This window comes from Mesoplodon bidens (assembly GCF_964165515.1).
Source record: "Mesoplodon bidens genome assembly, chromosome: 1".
Classification (NCBI taxonomy): domain Eukaryota; kingdom Metazoa; phylum Chordata; class Mammalia; order Artiodactyla; family Ziphiidae; genus Mesoplodon; species Mesoplodon bidens.
The window spans coordinates 65,961,626-65,985,476 of NC_138176.1; the positions used below are offsets into that span (position 1 = coordinate 65,961,626).

At 34.6% G+C, this 23,851-nt stretch overlaps 1 protein-coding gene across 1 annotated transcript in view; it reads left to right on the top strand.

Annotated features, from left to right (window-relative positions):
* RAB28 (RAB28, member RAS oncogene family) overlaps window positions 1-23,851 on the top strand; it is a 95,411-nt gene that overhangs the window by 19,428 nt on the left and 52,132 nt on the right. Inside the window, exon 4 of the mRNA XM_081244151.1 lies at window positions 2,372-2,501. Within this exon, the coding sequence (XP_081100277.1) occupies window positions 2,372-2,501 (130 nt within the window). The remainder of the gene's footprint in view (window positions 1-2,371; window positions 2,502-23,851) is intronic.

Consider the following 23,851-nt stretch of genomic DNA (forward strand, 5'->3'; position numbering starts at 1 on the left):
GTAAGTGTGTAGTTTGTTAGTTTTAAATTGTGTATTTTTATTACTTTACATAATCAGTTAGGCTTGACAGGTATTATGAAGGTGGATGACAGAAGCATTGCCGAAGATCAATAGATGGTAGGGCCAGGAATACAATCCAAAGACAATCTGACTTCTAGGGCAGAGTTCTTTCAACATAATATATTGTATCACTCATGTCATCTGGAGGTGGAGTCAATAGATTGAATATTAGCTTTGTTCAGAGGCTAATTCTGGGACATTATTCTTAATAAGAAAAGTAGGATTATGTTCATTATTTCAAATAATTCTGTGCTGGCCATTATTTCAAAGCATTTGGGAAGGCAGAAATAGATTTATAAGTTACTAAAATAAATCAGACAAACAATTTTGCTTAAAAATTATGGAATAATTAAGTTGAAAGGGATATAGAGTGTTTAATTCAATGATCTAACTTTAGAGGAAAATAACTTGAGACCCAGAGAAGCTAAGTGACTTGGGGGCCAGTGTAGTTTAACAAAAGAGCATGCAATATATGTAAATTAAGCCATCATGCTGTATGCCTTAAACTTGTACAGTGATGCATGTCAACTATTTCTTAATAAAACTGGAAAAAGCATAGTACTGGAAGTTCATAATAGTAGTAAGCTAGAGCCACATTGGGAAAGTCAGTTGTTAAATTTTCAGGAATTTTTGTGAGCCGGTTATTGAATATATTCATGATTAAAAACATATAAAAACTCATAAATTATATTAAAAACAAAGATTTATATGATCAAAATGCATCACTTACTGATTATTTTATTATATATTTCTGTTGTCTACACTCTTGAGGTTATTTATATCTAGTGTATCTGTATGGTGGAAGTGCTGTGTAGTGGTGTCCTACCCAACTCTGTTCAGTGAAGTGACATTGATAGCTTTAAAATGACCACAGGGGAGTATTTACACTACAGAAATTGGCAGATGCTTCAAATAACACTCTCTCATCCCTTCCCCACCGCTGCCGTGCCTCAAGCTGGTTAATTAATATTTACCAGCATATCATTGGCCATGACTTCTGTGTTATATACTTGCCTGTTTATGTGCCTGGCTTTGCTGCAAGACTGTGAGTTCCTTGAGGTTGTTCCTCATATCCCTGGTACCCAGCACAATGCTTGGCATATAGTTGGCATACAAATTTTTGTAGACTGAATGGGTGGACTTTATATTCATTCAGTCCTCGATTCAAATCCTGGCTCCATGTGACTTCGTGTTTATTAGTAAAATGAGGATAATAATACCAGTCTTGCATGATTTTTGTGAGGATTAATGAAAAGATCCAGATATCTGTCTGGTACATAGTAGGTGTAAAAAAGTAGTCAACGTTTATGATTATAACTTAAGAAGAAGGAGACATAAATGCCATTAGGGTCCAGACTTAAATATGCAGAGAGCTTTGTATTAAGTATTTGACTACAAATTGGATGAGAATCAAGAATGTGGCAGTGTTATTTTTGTGAGTGTACATACTTCTTCTCCTTCCCACACAAAATAATGGGATATATTAAAAGGAATATGATATATAAGAGGCAGGAAGCAATCCCTCTGTTGTATTTGGCTTTGTTCAGGCTCTTATTACAGTATCAGGTCCAGTTTTACATTGCTCATTTTAAAGAGGATGTCAAAAAACTATATGTAGCATGTCCTGGGAAGAACCAACAACTATGATTAAAGGGATAGAAAATAGGTCCTTTGAGGCAAGTTTAAGGAATTGAGTTTGTTTATTCTGGAAAGGAGATGGTGAAGGAGTTACTTAACTATCTTCAAGTACATGAAGGGTTATTATAAGGAGGACACTCTCATGTTGTTCTGCAAATGCACAGAGGACCGAAAGAGGAAATCGACTTATTTCATTTAAAGAAAATTGTGTTAAACACTGAAATTGACTGTCAGGGGATGTCATGGAATCTCCATTTTTGAAAATATTTAAAAAGAGCAGCAGCAGATGGTTGTTTATTGAAAGGTTTAAATGTTTGACCTCATGAAAGTGACAGGCAGAATTGTAGAACTTGAAGCTTTTTTCACCTCTATGATATGATTTTCTTATATTTTATTGAAACTTACCAGGCATATCCCAGATATCTCATTGGAAAACCACTTACAGTTTGATAAAATTATTCTTTAGCTTGCATTGTATCTTAATTGCTGGATTTATCTTGAATGAAGACATTCAGTATTATCTGTCCGCTAATACCTAAATTGAAGTCAGATACAAACAGTCCACATTTGTACTTTTTATACTCTATTCAACATATCTATTACTTAACAGTGTTCAGTATTAATATTTTTTAAAGTAGTATATTATAAATATTTTGTAACTCTTTTGCGACAGGGAATCCTCTTGGTATATGATATTACAAATTATCAAAGCTTTGAGAATTTAGAAGATTGGTATTCTGTGGTGAAGAAAGTGAGTGAGGAGTCTGAAACTCAGCCACTGGTTGCCTTGGTGGGCAATAAAAGTAAGTTATTAATGTTTATTTATATATAGTAAACTTTATTTGTCTATCCTGTAGTTTTTATTCCTAAAAAAAAATTGATGTTTGGAAACATAAATAGATACTGTTTTCCTGGAGTGAGCAAGTTGAGGAGAAAATTCCTAAAGATGTGTACAGTCTTTTCAATAACAGTTTGATGCTTGATCTATCGTAATTGCTCTGCCGCTTTGGCCAATTCCTTGTTAAGGTAAGTTCTGTTCTGCAGTGTGTGTGTGTTTTGGCTTCCTGTTGTCTAAGGAAGCAGCGTGGACTATTAAGAACAGCAACACAGCTGCAGATTTTATGATATTACACTGCAGCTTCAGCTCTGCCCCAGAGATTTTGAAAGATACATTTCATTAAATGATACCCTGTTCTAGGGAAGGAAGCAGTGTCTGCATGGAATTTTGTGTGCATTGTTCCTGGCTCTCATTGCTCATAAACTTCCTTTTCTAAATTTTTGAGGTTTGTTCTTAAATATAGATTTTTTTTTTGAGAAAGAGTATATTGGGAGAGGAGTGGTGCTTGGTAAAAATGATGGATAAGTAATTTTTGAGATCTGTCTCTTGGGCTATGATATACAGCATATAAAAATTATAAGACTGAATTCAGTACAGGATTATTATTTGGTTCATAGTCCTGCAATGCATTTACCCTGGTAAAGGGGACCTTAATAAGAGTTCTCAAATATATAAGATATGATATTACCTAATCTTCTACAACTTATTTGAGGTCAGAAAAAGAGAAAATGAATTTAAATTATACCATGGAGGATTCAGGTCAGGAACTGTTTCCTGACTATAAGCTTTGTTAAATCAATACCCAAGTATACTACCAAGAGAATTATCTACTCCAAAAGTCTTTAAAAATACAGTGCATTTTTTTTTGTCTATAATTGTTTAGGAAATAGTACTTCCTGAAGGACCAAGTCATGATTTTTTCATTATGTGGTTTTGCACACTTAGATGAACATTCAATAAATCCAAGCCTTACTTCAAAACCATTACAAAACAGGTGTGAATATCATTTCTCTGAAGAGTTAAAAATATAAATTTTATAATACTTTCTAGAAAACAGTATCACATATCACAAAATGTATGGCTTGGGTAAAAGAAACATTTTTTTTTTAAAGCTTTAGTTAAATTTTGCTCATCTATTTTTTAGATCTAATTGAGTGAATCAGATGCTTTTCAATTCATTGAAATCCCCCTTTACAAATCATAAGTTTTGATGAGCTTAGGTTCTGTTTCTGAGTGCAGCTTTTCATTTTAGGAGATCATTTGTTAGTCATTAGTCATGTCACCAAAGCATTGGTTTATATTATAGTTAAATTTGTGCTTTATTGGAAGTTTTCCTTCACCTTTTGGGAAATTATAGAGTAAGGGAGTGATGGGGGTTTGGATTTGTTTTCATTTCTTTCAGGATATAATCTAACTACATCTGGAGTAATGGTGTAGTGGTGCAAAATTATATACATTATGTTATGTGTTTATGCTATCCTGTGAGGCCTCTGCCATTGGTCACTGTCTAAGACAGGATGTCAGGCTAGATGGGCTATTGTACTGTGCTGGTGATGCCATTCCTGGGCTTCAAAAACAAACATTTATATAATTATATGAATTTATGCAAAAAACTGTTACAGTGTTATGTTTGAGATTTAATTGCATGAAAGTCAAAAGAATTTTTTTACTTTTGGTTTAGCTCTAACCCCTTTCTTGTATTTATAATACTGTCTTTCAGAATGCGATCATATAATAGAGTATGCAGCCACACAGAATGTTACATGTGTAAAATTAAGTGATTAGAGATGAACATTTTCCTGGATATTATTTACTGCTATCTGTCACCAGCCCAGTTTCATATGATCAATATGATCATGTAGTGAATGATCTTATAATTTGTGTTTACAAGTTGATGTTACATTATAGTAGTATGCACTCATTTTGGGGATATAATTATATTAAAAAGCAAAGATTTTGTTTTTGAGCAACACCAAACTAATTAAAGAGATTTTATTAAGAGTTTCTATATCAAGGGCCTCATGAAACATCGGAAGGTTTTCCAAGTTAAGGAAGCAGCTCCCAGATTCAGAGAATGTTCCAGATGGCAAGGCTTTCACAGTTGTTTCATCTGACTTTTTTCATTCATCAGATGAGTGTTATATTTGTTCAATCTGTTGTTTCTTTTTATTCCTCTTTTTCTGCTTTCTCTTGAGTTAATTGATCATTTATTACATTTTATTTCACCTATTAACTTATACATATTATATATTTATATATTATATTCTTAGTTGTTTCCTTAAGATGTTCACTATACATCCTTAATTAGTCTACCTTCAAATAATAATAGTATATCTCTTCGTGTGTAGTATAAGGAACTTAAACATTAGTGTTTAATTACCTCCCGCCCCAATCCTTTGTGTTATTATTGTCAGATATATTTTTACATATTCTATAAATAATTTTTGCTTTAAACAATCATTCGGCTTTTAAGAGCAATTAAAAATAAGAAAAAAGGTACATTTTATTTTACATTTGCTTATTACATTGCCAGCACTCTTTATTTATCTGTTTAGATCCAAGAGTCTGTTTGATAGCAGATTCTGTTTGAAGAACTTCCTTTAACATTTCTTTTAGAGTAGATCTATTGACAATGAATTTCCTCAATTAAAAGCAAAGACTTTAGATACTGGTTAAAGGCAAAGCAAAGGAAGCATGATGGGAAGACGTTTGAAGCTGAATTATTATGATCATTATCTACACAGAGTCATCATCTGCCTAAATGAGCTTTTAAAAATTCGTTATTCTGTCCTATTCTTTGCTTGAATAGAAAGCATATGTTGAAAAGAAGTATGTGTAGGCTATGAAAATATTGGCAGCGGTAGCCAACTTTTAGCCAAAGTTTAGCAAAAAGATGGGATAGAGAAAATTTCCATACAAAGAGTGTGTGTGTGTGAATTTGTCCCATAGTAAGAGCTTATAATTAGTAAGTTATAAAATCATGTACTTTTTATTAAAATATGGTAAACTCTCAGAAATTTGGGCTGAGGATTGAGAATAGTTTTAGGCAAAGATGAATTACAGGTTTATTTTTGTAAAAATTGCATTTTATTATAATGGTTTAACTAGTGTAGGTTAATGATATAGCCAGCAGAGGAAGGGACTTGCTTTAATGAAATAGAATTGATAATTAGTAAGTTAATTATTTCAGTATATAATACTTAAAAGTATATAATATATTTGACCCTTGAACAACACAGGGGTTAGGGGCATAGTTCCTTCCTGCAGTCAAAAATCCACGTTTAACTTATAGTCAGCCCTTTGTAAACTCTGTTCCTCCTTATTCACGGTTCTGCATCCATGGATTGAATCAACTTCGGATCATGTAGTACTGTAGTATTTACTATTAAAAAAAAATCTGCATGTAAGTGCACCTGCACAGTTCAAACCAGTGTTGTTCAGGGGTCAACTGTACTTAAAACAAATTAATTTATTTTATTTTATATTCAATTCTAAAAGGTTATAAAATAGTAGTGTTATTTCTTTGTACTGTTTAAGATTTTAAGTGAAGTATTGAGTCATGGTTAAGATCAGAGGGTTTTAAGTTTAGACAGACTTTGCTTACAAGCCCAGTTTCTTCACTTACCAGTAGTGTAACATCAGACAATTTACTTTATGTCTTTAAGTCTCAATTTCTTCATCTGGAAATAAGTATCATGGTTTCTGTCTGATAAAGTTGGTTTAAGGATTAAATGAGCTATTACATAAAAACACTTAGAACATATTTCCTGTACACTGTAAGTGCTCAGTAACTATTAGTTATTATTATTAACCATAATAGCCTTCTAAAAGCATGGACTATAGCTTCAGTTAGAAAGATCACAAGTTCCAAATTAGTACAGCTGACATAGATATTTTACAAAAGTAGCCTGAAGAAAATGGTTCCTAGAGAATTCCTTTGTTGCCATCTTATTCCTTGTTTTTTACCATGATAGTTCTCATGCTGTGTGTTGGGTAGGGCAATTCATTCAGAAAACATTCTCGAGTGCCAGCTATGTGTATTCAGCTAGCCATTGTTAATTTGTGCAAAGGTTGAACCACAGAGAATGCTTAAGGAGTGATTGGGACCTGCTAATCTGTGTCTTAATTTTGTTCTTTTTCTCTACCATCTTCAAGTTTTCTAGGAATTTGATTTCTTTTGCTTTGTCTGGTTGTTGGGATTAATAAATAAAATTATGTTCAAATTTCCATGGAAGGCCCTACTTTTCCCTAGTGAGGTAAAAAAATATTCCTGGTAGTAACTTTCAAAATGGGAAAGAGGGAGGACTTCCCTGGTGGCACAGTGGTTAAGAATCCACCTGCCAATGCAGGGGACACGGGTTTGAGCCCTGGTCCGGGAAGATCCCACATGCCGCGGAGCAACTAAGCCCGTGTGCCACAACAACTGAGCCTGCGCTCTAGAGCCTGTGAGCCACAACTACTGAGCCTGCGTGCCACAGCTACTGAAGCCTGTGCACCTAGAGCCCATGCTCCACAACAAAGAGAAGCCACCGCAATGAGAAGCCTGCGCACCACAACGAAGAGTAGCCCCCGCTCACCTCAACTCGAGAAAGCCTGTGTGCAGCAACAAAGACCCAATGCAGCCAAAAATAAATAAATAAATAAATTTATTTTTAAAAAATGGGAAAGGGTAAGTCATCTACTTATTTTGTGTGTTTTGTGGAAGTTCCATTGGAGTTTGATGATGTCTTCGGCTCCAAGTATAGTGCATTGTCTGATTGGCTATGAATATAGCCACATAAGCACCTGGAAACAATTATATTACCATCTAAGGCAACTTCTGCACCAAGCTTAATACCCGATTTCCTGGCCTTGAAGGTCTTGCTCTCCCAGCATCGGGGACTCTCACTTGATCAGAGCCTGCACTGCAGAACCTAGGGATTTTCAATATATGACCACTTATTACAGGCTTATTACAGGTGCACCTGACCATGGCCCAACACACAATCATCAACTCTCATGTGAACTATGGCACTAGCTTCCTAACTCTTCCTCCTGCTCTTAGCTTTGATCTCCTAAATCCAGTTCCCAAATGGCAAATCATACTGTATGACTTCTCTCCTTAAAACCTTCTAGTGCTTTCTCATCACACTAGAATGAAATCCAAACTCCTTATCCAATTTCATCAAGCACAGGGTTATCTGGCTCCTACCTACATCTCAGACCTCATTTTCTACTAAATGCTCCCTTGTCCACTATATGTGTAAGGCACACTTGTCTTGGCTGGCTCCATTTTGTCATTTGGATCTCATCTTAAATGTCATCTCCTCAGAGTTGCCTTCTTTGACCACTCAAATCTAAACGAGTCATCAAGTCCCTTTTTGTCAGGACGTTCTGTTTCAGTTATTTGCATAGTCTCATTGTCATCTGATATCATTTCTTGTTTGTTTCTTGTCTGTCTAAGCTCTGTGAAAGCTAGGGACCTCATCACTTAGAACAATGTCTGAATGAATGAATACCAAATGAATGGATAAAAGTATTTTCAGGAAGACCCTGTTGAAATTAAAAGTGTATATGGCCTGGGATATGTTATTCAGGGAAAATGGTTTTCTTAATAAGGAAAAATACATAGTAGGTAACAGGGAACTTATTAGATGGCCTTCAGGCCCAACTGGCCTAGTGAATTCCACTCTGGTGAATAATGTCAGAGTTTCTTAAGAAACACATTGAAGTTATATTATGCTGGATCATGTTAGAGATAAAATGTCATAGATTTTATATCATGACTTTAGGTTAAATAAATTTAAAAAAATTAAGAATTTTGCTGCATTTTCTTGTGACTTTTACATACTGATAGAAACTTACACTTTCAACTTTTTATTTACAAATTTTAAATTTTGGTGCTTTATTTAAAAATCAGAGTCTGCATTCAAATACACTTTTAGTTTTTCTTTTAGTGTTTCAGGGAAAGTTCAAATTAAAATGAAATGAACACTCGGGAATATTAATTTTTTAAAGATTAATTTTGTATTCAATCCATGTTTTATAACCACATGGCATTTTAATTTGTCATTTTGTTATTTTCTATCTTTAAGCTGTTATGTTTTCCTACTATCTGATCCATCACCTAGTTTCTTCCCTGACTAGCTAACATTCTCAGTTGGATAGATTGTAAACAGAAATTAACAGGGTTGCATAGGAGCTGCCCCCTTCCTGATTTATAGCATCTTAGTTAGTGGAGGGGTGGTGGTTATCAGTAACTTGTATTGGGAGTAGGAATTATCATGCTCCAGTATAGAGTGGATGGATGAATGATTTCTGCTCTTAAAGATATTAAACAGATCCTTTCCCAAATAAAGACTAATAACTCAGATTTTTAAACAATCTTCATGACAGATGAGGGCATAGAGAAGAGTGCATCAACACTAATTAACAATGTTGAGTGTATATTCTTCTTAACAGTGATTGATTGTTCTTGGAGTACTATCTCTGCCCAGGAAGTGATGTTTTACACTGTGAGGTTCAAAGGTTACATTTTAATGTACCCTGTAAGTTGTGTTCCCTGAACTCCATGGAAATGTATTAGTAAAACAAGTAAATTTTAAGTTGAAAATTTTACTGATGCTCAGTAAAGTTATCAAGACTTTTAAAGACTATTCTTTATTCTTAGTAATAGATGAGTATAAGAGATGGCTTTATGTCCAGCTTTAAGAACTTTATGGGAATTTACATGAAAGTACTTTACCTATACTGTGACTCTTTTGAGTTTTCAAAAATTCTTATTGTATCTGGAGAGTGGAAATGTGAAACTATGAAGTAAGTAACATATACTTTGATTCCTGTTTTGAAGGATTCATATCAAGTTCTATAAAAATTTATCATCTACAATATTTTAACAAAGTGAACAAGTGAGTCATTATTACCAGTTTGTTTAAAAGAGTTTACAATTTATAAAGCATAAACAAAAACTCTTTTGAGGATTTGAAAAGTTCATTCTGTTTATACAGTCTAAATTATAACATTCTGCGCCTTACCCATTTACTTTAATATGGTTCTTTTTGTTCTGGTGATGGTAATCCCAAAAGTATCAGACCCAAGTGTCTTTTTCAGATGGACCTAATGTTTCTGTTGTTTCATTTTTTTTTCTTTTTTCTTTTTCCTCTCTTTACATGTAAATTTGTCAAATAGAGCCATGATTATTTACATACTGGAGGATGCTGGTAGCATCTTATTCTGATACTGATAGCATCAGTGTTCTGTATACTGAGTGAGAGAGTATTTTAATACATATGCTTACAGCTGTTCTCTTATGTGGTATTTCATACTCCTACTGTACTTTAAGAACACTGATAGTATTTCAGGTTTAATTGGTTGAGTAGTTTTATCAAATTAAATGCATAAGCTTGCATTCACACTGGTGTTGTGACTGATATATTGGGGAAGAAAATGTCAAATAAGTGCTTTTTCATAATACTAATCAGAAACCACTTTTCACCTGACAGTTGTTGCAGTGATGTTATTATGTCAATTCATAGTTACTTTTTTTTAGTTGGCCTACTTTAAACCATTTTGGCAGTATTACAGTTTACTTAGCTTGAGAAGTTTAAGGATTTTGTGGTTTTGTTTTGTTTCTTTTGGGGGAATTGTGTAAGCATTTCGGTCATAGCAATCTGTTTATATGATTTCTGTCTGTCTTTCATTGTCATGATAGAGGAAGTTTATTAAATGCTAAAGAAAGCATAATCCACCTGTTGTTTCTTTTATGATGACTGATTTTAAATTTTAGAAGCAATTAATTATTAAATATTGAATTAATATTAAATAAAATATTAAAAAAGAATACAGCTATAAAAACTTTGTGAAAAGATTTGAGATTTTTATTAATGTAATTTAAGTCCCTTTAATGATTTATTTTACTTTATATTTGCTGTGATTGTTTAATAAATCCAATATAGATTAAAAGAACACTAGAGTGGGGATCAGAAAACTTTGTCCTGCTACTGTCATTTTATCTAGCTACATTACCTTGGCAATTTATTTAATCACTTAAGATGATCCTCCTCATGTATAAAATAAGGTGATTGTACTAGGCAATCATGAGCACCTTCTATTCCTAAAATATGATGACCCAAACTATGTTTAGTTGTAAGTCTGATTAACTGAACATATTTGTTGCCATACAATTTTTTAAAATTTATTTATTTAATTTATTTATTTTTGTGGTACGCGGGCCTCTCACTGTTTTGGCCTCTCCCGCTGCGGGGCACAGGCTCCGGACGCGCAGGCTCAGCGGCCATGGCTCACGGGTCCAGCCATTCCGTGGCATGTGGGATCTTTGCAGACCGGGGCACAAACCCGCGTCCCCTGCATCGGCAGGCGGACTCTCAGCCACTGCGCCACCAGGGAAGCCCGCCATACAATTTTAAGAGAGTTCAACTTTTCATGTGATTGAAATCCTGTCTTCTTATCTTTGCAGAGATGATTTCTTAGGCTCATTTTATCATTCAGTTATTAGATTATTAAGTATCCATTTTCTATATACATGAATAGGTGCATATACCTAATAACAATAAATATAACCAAGATTTATTGAATTCTTAGTATTTGCCAGGCACACCCTGGAAATATGACCAACTTTCAAGTGCTTTTGGGGCTCTAAAAATAGCATTTCTTTTTTTTCTTTGAAGTATAGTTGATTTACAATATTATGTTAGTTTAGGGTAAACAACATCATGATTCAATATTTTTATAGATTATACTCCATTTAAAGTTATAAAGTATTGGCTATATTCCCTATGCTGTACAATATATCCTTGTAGCTTATTTCTTTTATACATAGTAGTTTGTACGTCTTAAGCCCCTACCCTATCTTGCCCCTCTTCCCTTCCCTCTCTCTACTGGTAATGACTAGTTTGATCTCTATAATGTTCTGAAAAAGTCACCATTTTTAGAGCAGAGTTTTTAATTTTATTTTTTTACCGTTTGGAATTATGTAGGTGTTCTGTAACTAAAGCTCCATGAAGTCAGAGACTTGTCTACCTTGTTCACTGCTGTGTCTCTAGTATCAAGCTCAGTCCCTGGCACACAGAAAATGCTCAATAAATACTTGTTATGAATGACTAGAAAATTATTAATTCTCTACCTTAGTAAAAGATAAAACTATGGAAATTTTGAGATGATAAAGAGAAAGTAATACTGTTTTTTTTCCTAGCTTTTGTAAAACTCTGAGGCTAAGTTTTTCATCTGGAAGAGGCATATAATAACAGCCTCGCTTGGTGCTTATGAGTTACTACTACATAAGATCATGTAAAATGCCTCTTACATTACACACATAGTTCTTTTGAAAACTAAACTCTTAGCCCTCATCGCTTAATTTTCATTCAAAATTTTAACTTTAAAAAGATGAGAAGTGGTATTTTCCCTTATGGATATTTATTTTATAGTGTGTTCTAGCACCTTAGTATCTTTAATATAGAGACAGTATAGAGTAGTGGTCAAGGACACAGACTTCTAAGTAAGACCACTTAGGTTTAGATATGGGCTCACTTATTTAAATGTGTGACCATGATAAGGTACTCACCCTCTTTGTACCTTAGTTTTGTCATCTGTAAAACGGAAATAACAATAGCACCTACCTTATAAGGAGGTCGTTATAAAAATTAAATATATATAAAGCTCCTAAAACCATGCCTGGTATATATAGGCGCTATATGTGTTAGTTGTTGTTATTGTATTTCCCACTCTTTCTCCAGATCCTCTCTTCTAGTTATGGGTAATGGGAGGAAGTATTGCTAAGTCTCGTATTTTTTTAATTTAAGGATTTAAAAATCAAAAACATTAAAAATTTTGTGAAATGTCTTTGAAATACATAAAAAATGATTAAAATTTTAGTTATAATTATTGTTTGGAAGTCACCCTTCACTTGTAGTTTAGAAGTATATTTTTCTGAAAAAATATTTAAATTCAGTTAATGGAGGTGATATAATTTTGATATTCAATCTGAATGGTGAAAGCTGGTGTACAGTTGCCATGAATTTTTATCTCAAGTTTATTTTGCTTTGTAGACATGTGTCTAATAAAAAAAAGATGCTGCATAAACCATCGTTGGAGTTTGAATGTACTTCTGTTTTTGGTTGAGGTATAAATGTTATTTCTGGCTGTGTCCTTCATACTTAGCTCTTCTTACAACAAATGGAAAGGCCTTAATTGTACCTAAGGGAATAGTTAATCCACAGTGGACATATGGTGGACAAAAGCTGAGTCTAGTAAATGAAATAAAATTATAAATGGTAAAGATTTGAATGCTTACAAAGTCTGGCAGCTATAAAAGATAGTGTATTGTTTGAGATTAGCAAATTTTCTCTGAAGCATGATAGTAATAATTCTTTTCTTGGTGTGTTTTTGTTGTATGTTTATATGTAAATTCGACTGAAAGACATACTCTCAACTTATGTATAAAGCATATTTGTCTTTTTTTAATTGTTCATTAAGCTTTGTGATGTGACTTTGACATCAATAATAAAGGCTGATGATATCACATTTTTGGAAAGTTACTGCTCCTTTGATTGGGGGCAGTTAATTAGCATTAACCCAGAACAGCTCTTGGGCTTTATGGATTTGAGCATTATATGTGGTTGCACTGCTCCAGCAAAAGGTTAAGTATTAATGGAAAATGGTCACAGCCCTTTTACTTAAAGAAAACATGTTACTTGTAAGTTTTCTTTTGATTTTACTTTTACAGTTACATTGAATGTCTTCATTCATTTAGCCATCCATAAAGCAAATATTGTTGCACATGCGGTGGATAATAAGTCTTTTTAGGACTACTTGTGTGGCATGTCACAGATCATTAACTGCAAGTAACCACCTGACTTGAGGGAAGCCTGGAAGCATCATTATAGTGAAATAAGCTTTTATTTAGGTATCACTGCAGCACATTGATTTATTGAAATGTCACCAATTGCTACTGTGAAAATATATTCTCATTATCATTCAGGGAATGGTAAAAATTAACCACTGTATACTGTAAAAGATATATATTGCTAACAGTGGAAAAAATAAGAATAAATATTATGGCCTGTATTTTTTAATAATTAAATAATTAATTAGATGATTAGGCTAAATTAGGTAATTCTTGTAGGATGTTTTCACATCTATGTGTGATTCTATACATGTGTTAAAGGCATGTTCTCAGTTCTTTCTAATTTGAAATACCGTAAAATTAGGCAGCATAGAAAGATAATAGCAAACTTAATATAACTATTGTATTTAAGACAGTCAATCCATCAAGTAATAAGTTCTTTCTGTGAGCACATGGCTGCTTCCTGGGCACATATATCATGAATCCAGCCTTCAAGAAACTTGTCTTTTTGTGGAAATAAGATTAGCATAATGGACAAAAAGTACAAAAGAAAAACAACATATAGTTTAGCACTACTGTATCAATGAGAGGGAGAGGATTAAGAGGAATGTAGACCTCAAACTGAGTTTTTGCAAAACTGGTAGGGTTTGGATACATCTTGTTATAGGTACGTGTTGAGCCAATTCAAGGGTATCTCTGCATTTGGAATTTAATGTTGACTTAAAAAATTTTTTTTTAATTTATTTCTTATTGGAATATAGTTGATGTACATTGTTGTGTTAGTTTCAGGTGTATAGCAAAGTGAATCAGTTTTACATATATCCACTTTTTTTAAGATTCTTTTCCCATATATGTCATTACAGAGATTGAGTAGAGTTCCCTGTGCTATACAGTAGGTCCTTATTAGTTATCTATTTTATATATAGTAGTGTGTATCTGTCAATCCCAATCTCCCAATTTATCCCTACTCTCCTTTCCCCCCTGGTAACCGTAGGTTTGTTTTCTACATCTGTGACTCTATTTCTGTTTTGTAAATAAGTTCATTTGTACCATTTTTTTGGATTCCATATATAAGTAATATCATGATATTTGTCTTTCTCTGTCTGACTTCACTCAGTATGACAATCTCTAGGTCCATCTGTGTTGCTGCAAATGGCATTATTTTGCTCTTTTTTTATGGCTGAGTCATATTCCATAGTATATATGTACCACATATTTATCCATTCCTCTGACGATGGACATGTAGGTTGCTTCCATGTCTTGGCTATTGTAAATAGTGCTGCAGTGAACATTGGGGTGCATGTATCTTTTCAAATTATGGTTTTCTCCAGATATATGCCCAGGAGTGGGATTGCTAGATCATATGGTAGTTCTGTTTTTAGTTTTTAAGGAACTTCCATACTGTTCTCCATAGTGGCTGTACCAATTTACATTCCCACCAGCAGTATAGGAGGGTTCCCTTTTCTCCATACCATCTCCAGCATTTGTTGTTTATATTTTTTGATGATGCATTTCTCTAATAATTAGTGATGTTGAGCATCTTTTCATGTGCTTTTAGGCCAACTGTTTGTGTTTTATGGAGACCTCCTAGAGTAATGAAAATAAAAACAAAAAATAAACAGGACCTAATTAAACTTAAAAGCGTTTGCACAGCAAAGGAAATCTTAAACAAAACAAAAAGACAACCCACAGAATGGGAGGAAATATTTGCAAACGAAGTGACCAACGAGGGATTAATCTCCAAAAAGAGCTCATGCAGTTCAGTATCAAAAAACAAACAACCCAATCAGAAAATGGGCAGAAGGAGCAATCCCACTACTGAGCATATAACCTGAGAAAACCATAACTCAGAAAGATACATGTATCACAGTGTTCATTGCAGCTCTATTTACAATAGCCAGGTCATGGAAGCAACCTAAATATCCATCGACAGATGAATGGATAAAGAAGATGTGGCACATATATGCAATGGAATATTACTCAAGCATAAAAAGGAACAAAATTGAGTTATTTGTAATGAGGTGGATGGACCTAGAGACTGTCATACAGAGTGAAGTAAGTCAGAAAGAGAAAAAACAAATACTGTATGTTAACGCATATATATATGGAATCTAAAAAAATGGTACTGATGAACCTGGTGTCAGGGTAGGAATAGAGATGCAGACATAGAGAATGGATTTGAGGACATGGGGGAAAGGGGAAGCTGGGACAAAGTGAGAGAGGAGCATTGGCATATATACACTACCAAATGTAAAATGGATGGCTAGTGACAGGCTGCTGTGTAGCACAGGGAGATCAGCTCGATGCTTTGTGACAACCTAGAGGGGTGGGATACGGAGGGTGGGAGGGAGGCTCAAGAGGGAGGGGATATGGGGATATATGTATACATGTAGCTGATTCACTTTGTTGTACAGCAGAAACTAACAGCATTGTAATGCAATTATACTCCAATAAAGATGTAAAAAAAAAGAAAGAAAATGGGCAGAAGATCTAAATGTTGGCTTTTTTACAAAAAAAAAAAAAAAAAAAAGAATCTCCTAAGAACTCATTTTAGAGTTTCTTAAAATATGAGTTCCACTTCCATATTTTGGTGTTTGTTTCCATGCTAGGAGGATCTAAATAACAAAAAATATTAGAGCCTGTATTAGTTTGCCAGGGCTGCCATAACAAAGTATCTCAAACTGGGTGGTTTAAACAACAGAAATTTATTTTCTAACAATTCTAGAGGCTAGAAGTCTGAGATCAAGGTGTCTGCAGGGTTGGTTTGTAGATGGCTGTCTTCTCCCTTTATCTTCACATGGTCTTTCCTTTGTGCATGTCTGTGTACGAATCTCCTCTTTTAAGGATCACAGTCATGCTGGATTAGGGCCCATCCATATAACCTCAGTTTTACCTTAATTACTTCTTTAAAGGCCCTATATTGAAATAAAGTCACATTCTGAAGGTCTGGGGGTTAAAACTTCAACATATGAATTTGAGGGAGGGCAGGGTTGACATAGTTTGGCCCAAAGCAGAGCCATTATGCTTTAATATGTTAGAAGTAAATCTCACAGAATCATAGAAGTTGAAGCTAGAATAATACAGAAATCTTCTGATTTTATTATTTTATTTACTAATGAGGAAACCAAAATAAGAGCTCTTTTGAAAACGTTATTAAAATCAATGGACGTTAAATTTGTAGACCACCTTTGAATATTTAATATTTGAAACTGTGGATTAGTCAGATTATTTGAATAACTTTTTGTTATCAGAATCAAATGCACATACTATGCAAATTATTGGAGGAATGCTTCTAAAAGCAAATGGTGCCCTCCTCCTTTTTGTTCTGTTCTGGTACTTCTGAAATTATAATGGAAGCCAAAGGAAAGGAAAGTGGGTTGATTTACAGAAATAGAGTATCACATATGACTTTTAGAACCACGTAGTCATACGTTGAAGATACTGTGGGTTCAGGTCCAGACTACCATAGTAAAGCGAATATCACAACAAAGTGAGTCACACAAATTTTTTGGTTTCCCAGGGCATATAAATGTTATATTTACACTATACTGTAGTCTGTTAAGTGTGCAATAGCATTAAGTCTAAAAAAGCAACATACATACCTTAATTAATACTTTATTGCTAAGAAAACACTAATCATCATCTGAGCCTTTAGCAAGTTGTCGTCTTTTTGCTGGTGTAGGGCCTTGCCTCATTGTTGATGGCTGCTAAATGATCAGGGTGGTAGTTGACGAAGGTTGGGCTGGCTGTGGCAATTTCTTAAAATAAGACAATGAAGTTTGCCTCATTGATTGATTTTTCCCTTCACAAACGCTTTCTCTTCTGCATGCAATGCTGTTTGATAGCATTTTACCCACAGTAGAACTTCTTTCCTCGGACATAAAAAAGAATGAAATACTGTTATTTGCAGCAACGTGGATGGACCTAGATAATATTATGTTTAGTGAAATAAGCCTGACAGAGAAAGACAAATACTATATGATATCACTTATATGTGGAATGTAAAAAATAACACAAAGGAATATATATGTATATGTGAAACAGAATCACAGATACAGAAAACTTGTGGTTACCAAAGAGGAGAGGGAAGGGAGGAGGGACAAATTAGAAGTATGGAATCAACAGATACAAAATACTATATATAAAATAGGTAAGCAATAAGGATTTACTGTATAGCACAGGGAATTATACCAGTCATCTTGTAATAACCTATAATGGGATATAATCTGCAAAAATACTGAATTACTATGCTGTAAACCTAAAACTAACACAATATTATAAATCAACTATACTTCAATAAAAAATCAACAACGAAAAATAGTCACCTGACAGAGAAAAAAAAATTGGAGCCAATCCCCTTAAACCCTGCCGCTGCTTTATCAACTCAGTTTATGTAATATTCTAAATCCTTTGTTGTCATTTCAACAGTCTTCACATCATCTTTACCAGAAGTTGATTACCTCTCAAGCAACCACATTTTTTAGTTATCTGTAAAAAGCAACTCCTGATTCATTAAAGTTTTGTCATAAGATTGCAGCAATTCAGTCACATCTTCAGGCTCCACTTCTAATTCTAGTTCTGTTGCTGTTTCTGCTACACCTGCAGTTACTTCCTGCAATGAAGTTTTAAACCCTTCAGAGTCATCCAAGAGGGTTGGAATTAACTTCCATACTTCTGTTAATGTTGTTATTTTGACTTCTTCCCAAGAATCACTAATGTTATTTAATGGCATCTAGAATGATGAATCTTTCTAGAATGTTTTCAATTACTTTGCCCTGATCCATCAGAGGAATCACTATCTTTGGCAATTATAGCCTTACAAAATGTATTTCTTAGATAATAAGACTTGAAAGTTAAAATTACTCCTTGATCTATGGCTATGGAAAGGATGTTGTATTAGCAGGCATGAAAACATTAATCTCATTGTGCATCTCCATCAGAGCTCTTCGGTGACCAGGTGCACTGTCAGTGAGCAATAATATTTTGAAAGGAATCCTTCTTTTCTGAGCAGTAGGTCTCAACTGTGGGCTTAAAATATTCAGTAAACCATGTTATAAATAGATGTACTGTCATCTAGACTTTGTTGTTCCATCTAGGAGCACAGACAGAGAAGATATAGCATAATTCTTAAGGGACCTAGGATTTTTAGAATGGTAAATGAGCACTGGCTTCAACTTAAAGTCATGAGCTGCATTAGCCCCTAACAAGAGAGTCAACCTGTCCTTTGAAGGCAGGCATTGACTTCTCTCCAGTTGTGAAAGTCCTAGATGGCATCTTCTTCCAATATAAGGCTGTTTTATCTACATTGAAAATCTGTTGTTTAGTGTAGCCACCTTCATCAGTTAACTTAGCTAGATCTTCTGGATAACTTGCTGCAGCTTCTCTATGAGTACTTGCTGCTTCACCTTGCACTTTTATGTTATGGAGATGGCTTCTTTCCCTAGACCTCATTAATCAACTTCTGTTAGCTGCAAACTTTTCTTCTGCAGCTTCCTTACCTCTCTAAGCCTTCGTTAGTTAAAGAGAGTGCTTTGCTTTGGATTAGGCTTTGACTTATGGGAATGTTTTGGCTGGATCATCTTCTATCCAGACCACTAAAACTTTCTCTGTATCAAGAAAAAGTTTGCAAATGATGCAACCAACAAGGGCTTAATTTCCAAAATACACAAACAGCTCCTACAATTCAATAACAATAAAACAAACAACCCAATCAAAAAATGGGGGGCTTCCCTGGTGGCGCAGTGGTTGAGAGTCCGCCTGCCGATGCAGGGGACACGGGTTCGTGCCCCTATCCCGGAAGATCCCACGTGCCGCGCAGCGGCTGGGCCCGCGAGCCATGGCCGTGGAGCCTGTGTGTCCGGAGCCTGTGCTCCGCAACGGGAGAGGCCACAGCAGTGAGAGGCCCGCGTACAGAAAAAAAAAAAAAAAAAAAAAAAAATGGGCAGAAGACCTAAATAGACATTTTTCCAAGGAAGGCATACAGATGGCCAATAGGCACATGAAAAGATGCTCATCATTGCTAATTACTAGAGAAATGCAAATCAAAACTACAATGAGGTACATATATACAATGGAATATTACTCAGCCATAAAAAAGAATGAAATAATGCCATTTGCAGCAATATGGATGGACCTAGAGATTATACTAAGTGAAGTAAGACAGAGAAAGACAAATATCATATATCACTTATATATGGAATCTAAAAAAATGATAGAAATGAACTTATTTAGAAAACAGAAATAGACTCACAGACTTAGGAAACAAACTTATGGTTACCAAAGAAGAAAGGTGGGGGGGAGTGATAAATTAGGAATTTGGGGTTAACATATACACACTACTATATATAAAATAGGTAAACAACAAGGACATACTGTATAGCACAGGGAACTCTGCTCAATATTCTGTAATAACCTAAATGGGAAAAGAATCTGAAAAAGAATAGATACATGTATATGTATAACTGAATCACTGCCGTACACCAGAGGCTAACACAACATTGTAAATCAACTTTACTCCAATATAAAATAAAAATTTTAGAAAGTAGTAGAAAAGTTATTAAAAAAACCTACAATGAGTTACCACCTCTCACCAGTTAGAATGACCATCATTGAAAAGTCTACAAATAATAAATGCTGGAGAGGGTGTGGAGAAAAGGGAACCCTCTTACACTGTTGGTGGGAATGTAAATTGATACAGCCACTGTGGAGAACAGTATGGAGCTTCCTTAGAAAACTAAAATTAGAACTACCATATGACCCAGTAATCCCACTACTGGGCATATACCTAGACAAAACTATAGTTTGAAAAGATACATGCACCGCTGTGTTCATAGCAGCACTGTTTACAGTAGCCAAGACATGGAAATAGTCTAAATGTCGATTGACAGATGAATGGATAAATAAGATGTGGTGCATATATACAGTGGAATATTACTCAGCCATTAAAAATAATGAAATAACGCTGTTTGCAGCAACATGGATGGACCTAGAGATTATCATACTAACTGAAGTAAGTCAGAAAGAGAAAGACAAATACCATATGATATCACTTATATGTGGAATCTAAAATATGGCACAGGTGAACATATCTTTGAAACAAAAACAGACTTACAGATATGGAAAACAGGTTGTGGTTGCCAAGGGGGAGAGGGGATGGGAGAGGGAAGGATGGGGAGTTTGGGATTAACAGATGCAAACTATTATATATAGGATAGATAAACCACAAGCTCCTACTATATAGCACAGGGAACTATATTCAATATCCTATGATAAACCATAATGGAAAAGAATATGAAAGAGAAAATATGTATATATATATATAAAACTGAGTCACTTTGCTGTACAGCAGAAATTAAACAAAACATTGTAAATCAACTATAATAAAAACTTCTCCATATCAGCAGTAAGGCTGTTTTGCTTTCTTATCATTTGTGTGTTCACTGGAGTAGCACTTTTAATTTCCTTTAAGGACTTTTCCATTGCCTTCACAACTTGGCTAACTTTGACACAAGAGGCCTAGCTTTTGGCCTATCTCAGCTATTGACATGCCTTCCTCACTAAGCTTAATCATTCTAGATTTTCATTTAAAGTGAGAGACGTGTGACTCTTTCTTTCCCTTGAACACTTAGAGGTCATTGTAGGGTTACTAATTGGCCTAATTTGAATATTGTTGTGTCTCAGGGAATAGGGAGGCATGAAGAGAGAAAGAGAGACTGGAATGGCCAGTCGATGGAGCAGTTAGAACAGACACAATATTTATCGATTAAGTTTGCAGTCTTATATGGGTTCAGTTTGTGATGCCCCCAAACAATTACAACAGTAACATCAAAGGTCGCTGATGATACATCATCTTAAGAAATATAATAATAATGGACAAGTTTGAAACATCATGAAAATTGCCAAAATGTGACACAAAAACACAGAGAGCAAATGCTGTTGGAAAAATGATACCAATAGACTTGCTCAATGCAGTGTCGCCACAAACCTTCAATTTTTAGAAAATGCAATACCTGCGAAGCACAATAAAGTGAAGTGCAATGAAATGAGGTATGCCTGTATCTAACATTCAAGTGAACTCTTTTTTTGCTGAATATGCTAGGCTTAATTCCAGAAGATGGTCTATTTTATCTCTTTTTGAACTGATGGTTTTCTGTTGACTTTTTTCAAATTTAAAAAATATGATGCATATGGAAATATAAACTTTAAAATTTTTGGAAGATGTTGAGGAACAAATGAACTATCCAAGGATCTGTTGGAAACATATAAAAAGTAACTGAGTTTTAATAAGAAGCTCTACCTAGTATTGTTATAATCTATCATATAGTCTCCATATAATCAAAGATTTGTTATTGATAGTTCTTCAAGTGGATCATCACAGTGAAAATTTTCAGGTGCAGCAAGGCAGTCATGATGCACTTGATGTGATCAGTTGGGCTCTGTATTATAAATACTATAAATATATATAATGTGATAAATATATATGATTACAGTTTATATTCTGATATGCTTTCTAAAGAGTGAGGAATGGGTGGAAATATAGTTAGTGCTTTGGGAATTGTATATATGTAATTGTGTTTGGGGGCATTATTCATTGTGTATTTGAGCAAAATTTAGGGATTAAGAGAGGGTTTAGGAGTTTTGTATGCATGATCTAAAGTTTTATTGGCTTTATTAATTCAGAGCGGTGAAATAGGAACACAGCACTTTCTATCACCTCAAGAGACTATTGACCATATTATACTTAAAAAATTTTGTCATAGTTACGGGATGCTATAGTTATGGGATTTCTAAAGAAAATTTAGATATAATTCACCTACCATAAAATTCACCATTTTAAAGTACACAGTTTTTAGTATATTCACTGGGTTGTGCAGCCATCACCACTATCTAATTCTGGAACGTTTCCTTTACCCCCAAAAGAAAGCTTGTACCCATTAGCAGTCACTGTTGCCCTTTCTCCTTCCTGCCATTTCCCCTCCCTAACTGCTGGCGAGGTACTAATCTACTTTCTGTTCCTATGGGTTTGCTTATTCTATACATTTTGTATAAATGGAATCATGAAATATGTGACCTTTTGTGTTTGGATTCTTTCACTTATAATAATGTTTTCAAGGTTCATTTATGTTATAACATGTATCAGTACTTCATTTCTTTTTATGGCTAAATAATATTCCATTGTATGGATATAACTTACCACATTTTGTTTACCCATTCATCAGTTGATGGCCATTTGGGTTGTTTTCCAGTTTTTGGCTATTATGAATAATGCTTTTACGAACATTTATGTATAAGTTTTTGCATGGACATAGGTTTTTATTTCTCTTGGGAAGATACCTAGGAATGGAATTGCTGTGTCATATGGTAACTTACTTTTTGAGGAACTACCAGGCTGTTTTCCACAGCCGTTGCATCATTTCACATTCCTACCAGCGATGTATGAGGGCTGCAGTTTCTCTAGATCCTCACCACCACTTGTTATTTTACTTTAAAAAAAAATTATAGCCATCCTATTGTGTGTGAAGTGATATCTCATTATGATTTTGATCTTCATTTCCCTAACAATCATGTTGAGTATCTTTTCAGGTTCTTAATGTCTATTTCTATATCTTCTTTGGAGAAATACATATTCAAATCATTTGCCTGTTTTTAAGTTTTGTTGTCTTTAATTGTTGTGTTCTTTAGAGGATATTATACCCTTATCAGATATACAATTTATAAATATTTTATTTGATTCTGCAGGTTGGCTTTTCATTTTCTTAGTTAGGTCATTTGATACACAAAAGTTTTTGACTTTGATGAAATCCAATTTATTTTTTTTCTTTGGTTGCTTATGCTTTAGGTGTTATATCTAAGAAACTATTGCCTTATCCAAGGTCATGAAGATTTAATTTAATTTAATTTAATTTAATTTAATTTAATTTAATTTAATTTTTGTCTGCGTTGGGTCTTCATTGCTACATGCGGGCTTTCTCTAGTTGCAGAGAACAGGGGCTACCCTTTTTTTTTTTTTAACATCTTTATTGAAGTATAATTCCTTTACAATGGTATGTTAGTTTCTGCTTTATAACAAAGTGAATCAGTTATACGTATACATATATCCCCATATCACTTCCCTCTTGCATCTCCCTCCCTCCCACTCTCCCTATCCCACCCCTCTAGGTGGTCACAAAGCACGGAGCTTATCTCCCTGTGCTATGCGGCTGCTTCCCACTAGCTATCTGTTTTACATTTGGTAGTGTATATATGTCCATGCCACTCTCTCACTTTGTCCCAGCTTAGCCTTCTCTTCATTGCGGTGTGCGTGCTTCTCATTGCGGTGGCTTCTCGTTGCAGAGAACGGGCTGTAGGCATGCAGGCTTCAGTAGTTGTGGCATGCGGGCTCAGTAGTTGTGGTGCACGGGCCTAGTTGCTCTGTGGCATGTGGGATATTCCCAGACCAGGGACTGAACCCATGTCCCCTGCATTGGCAGACGGAT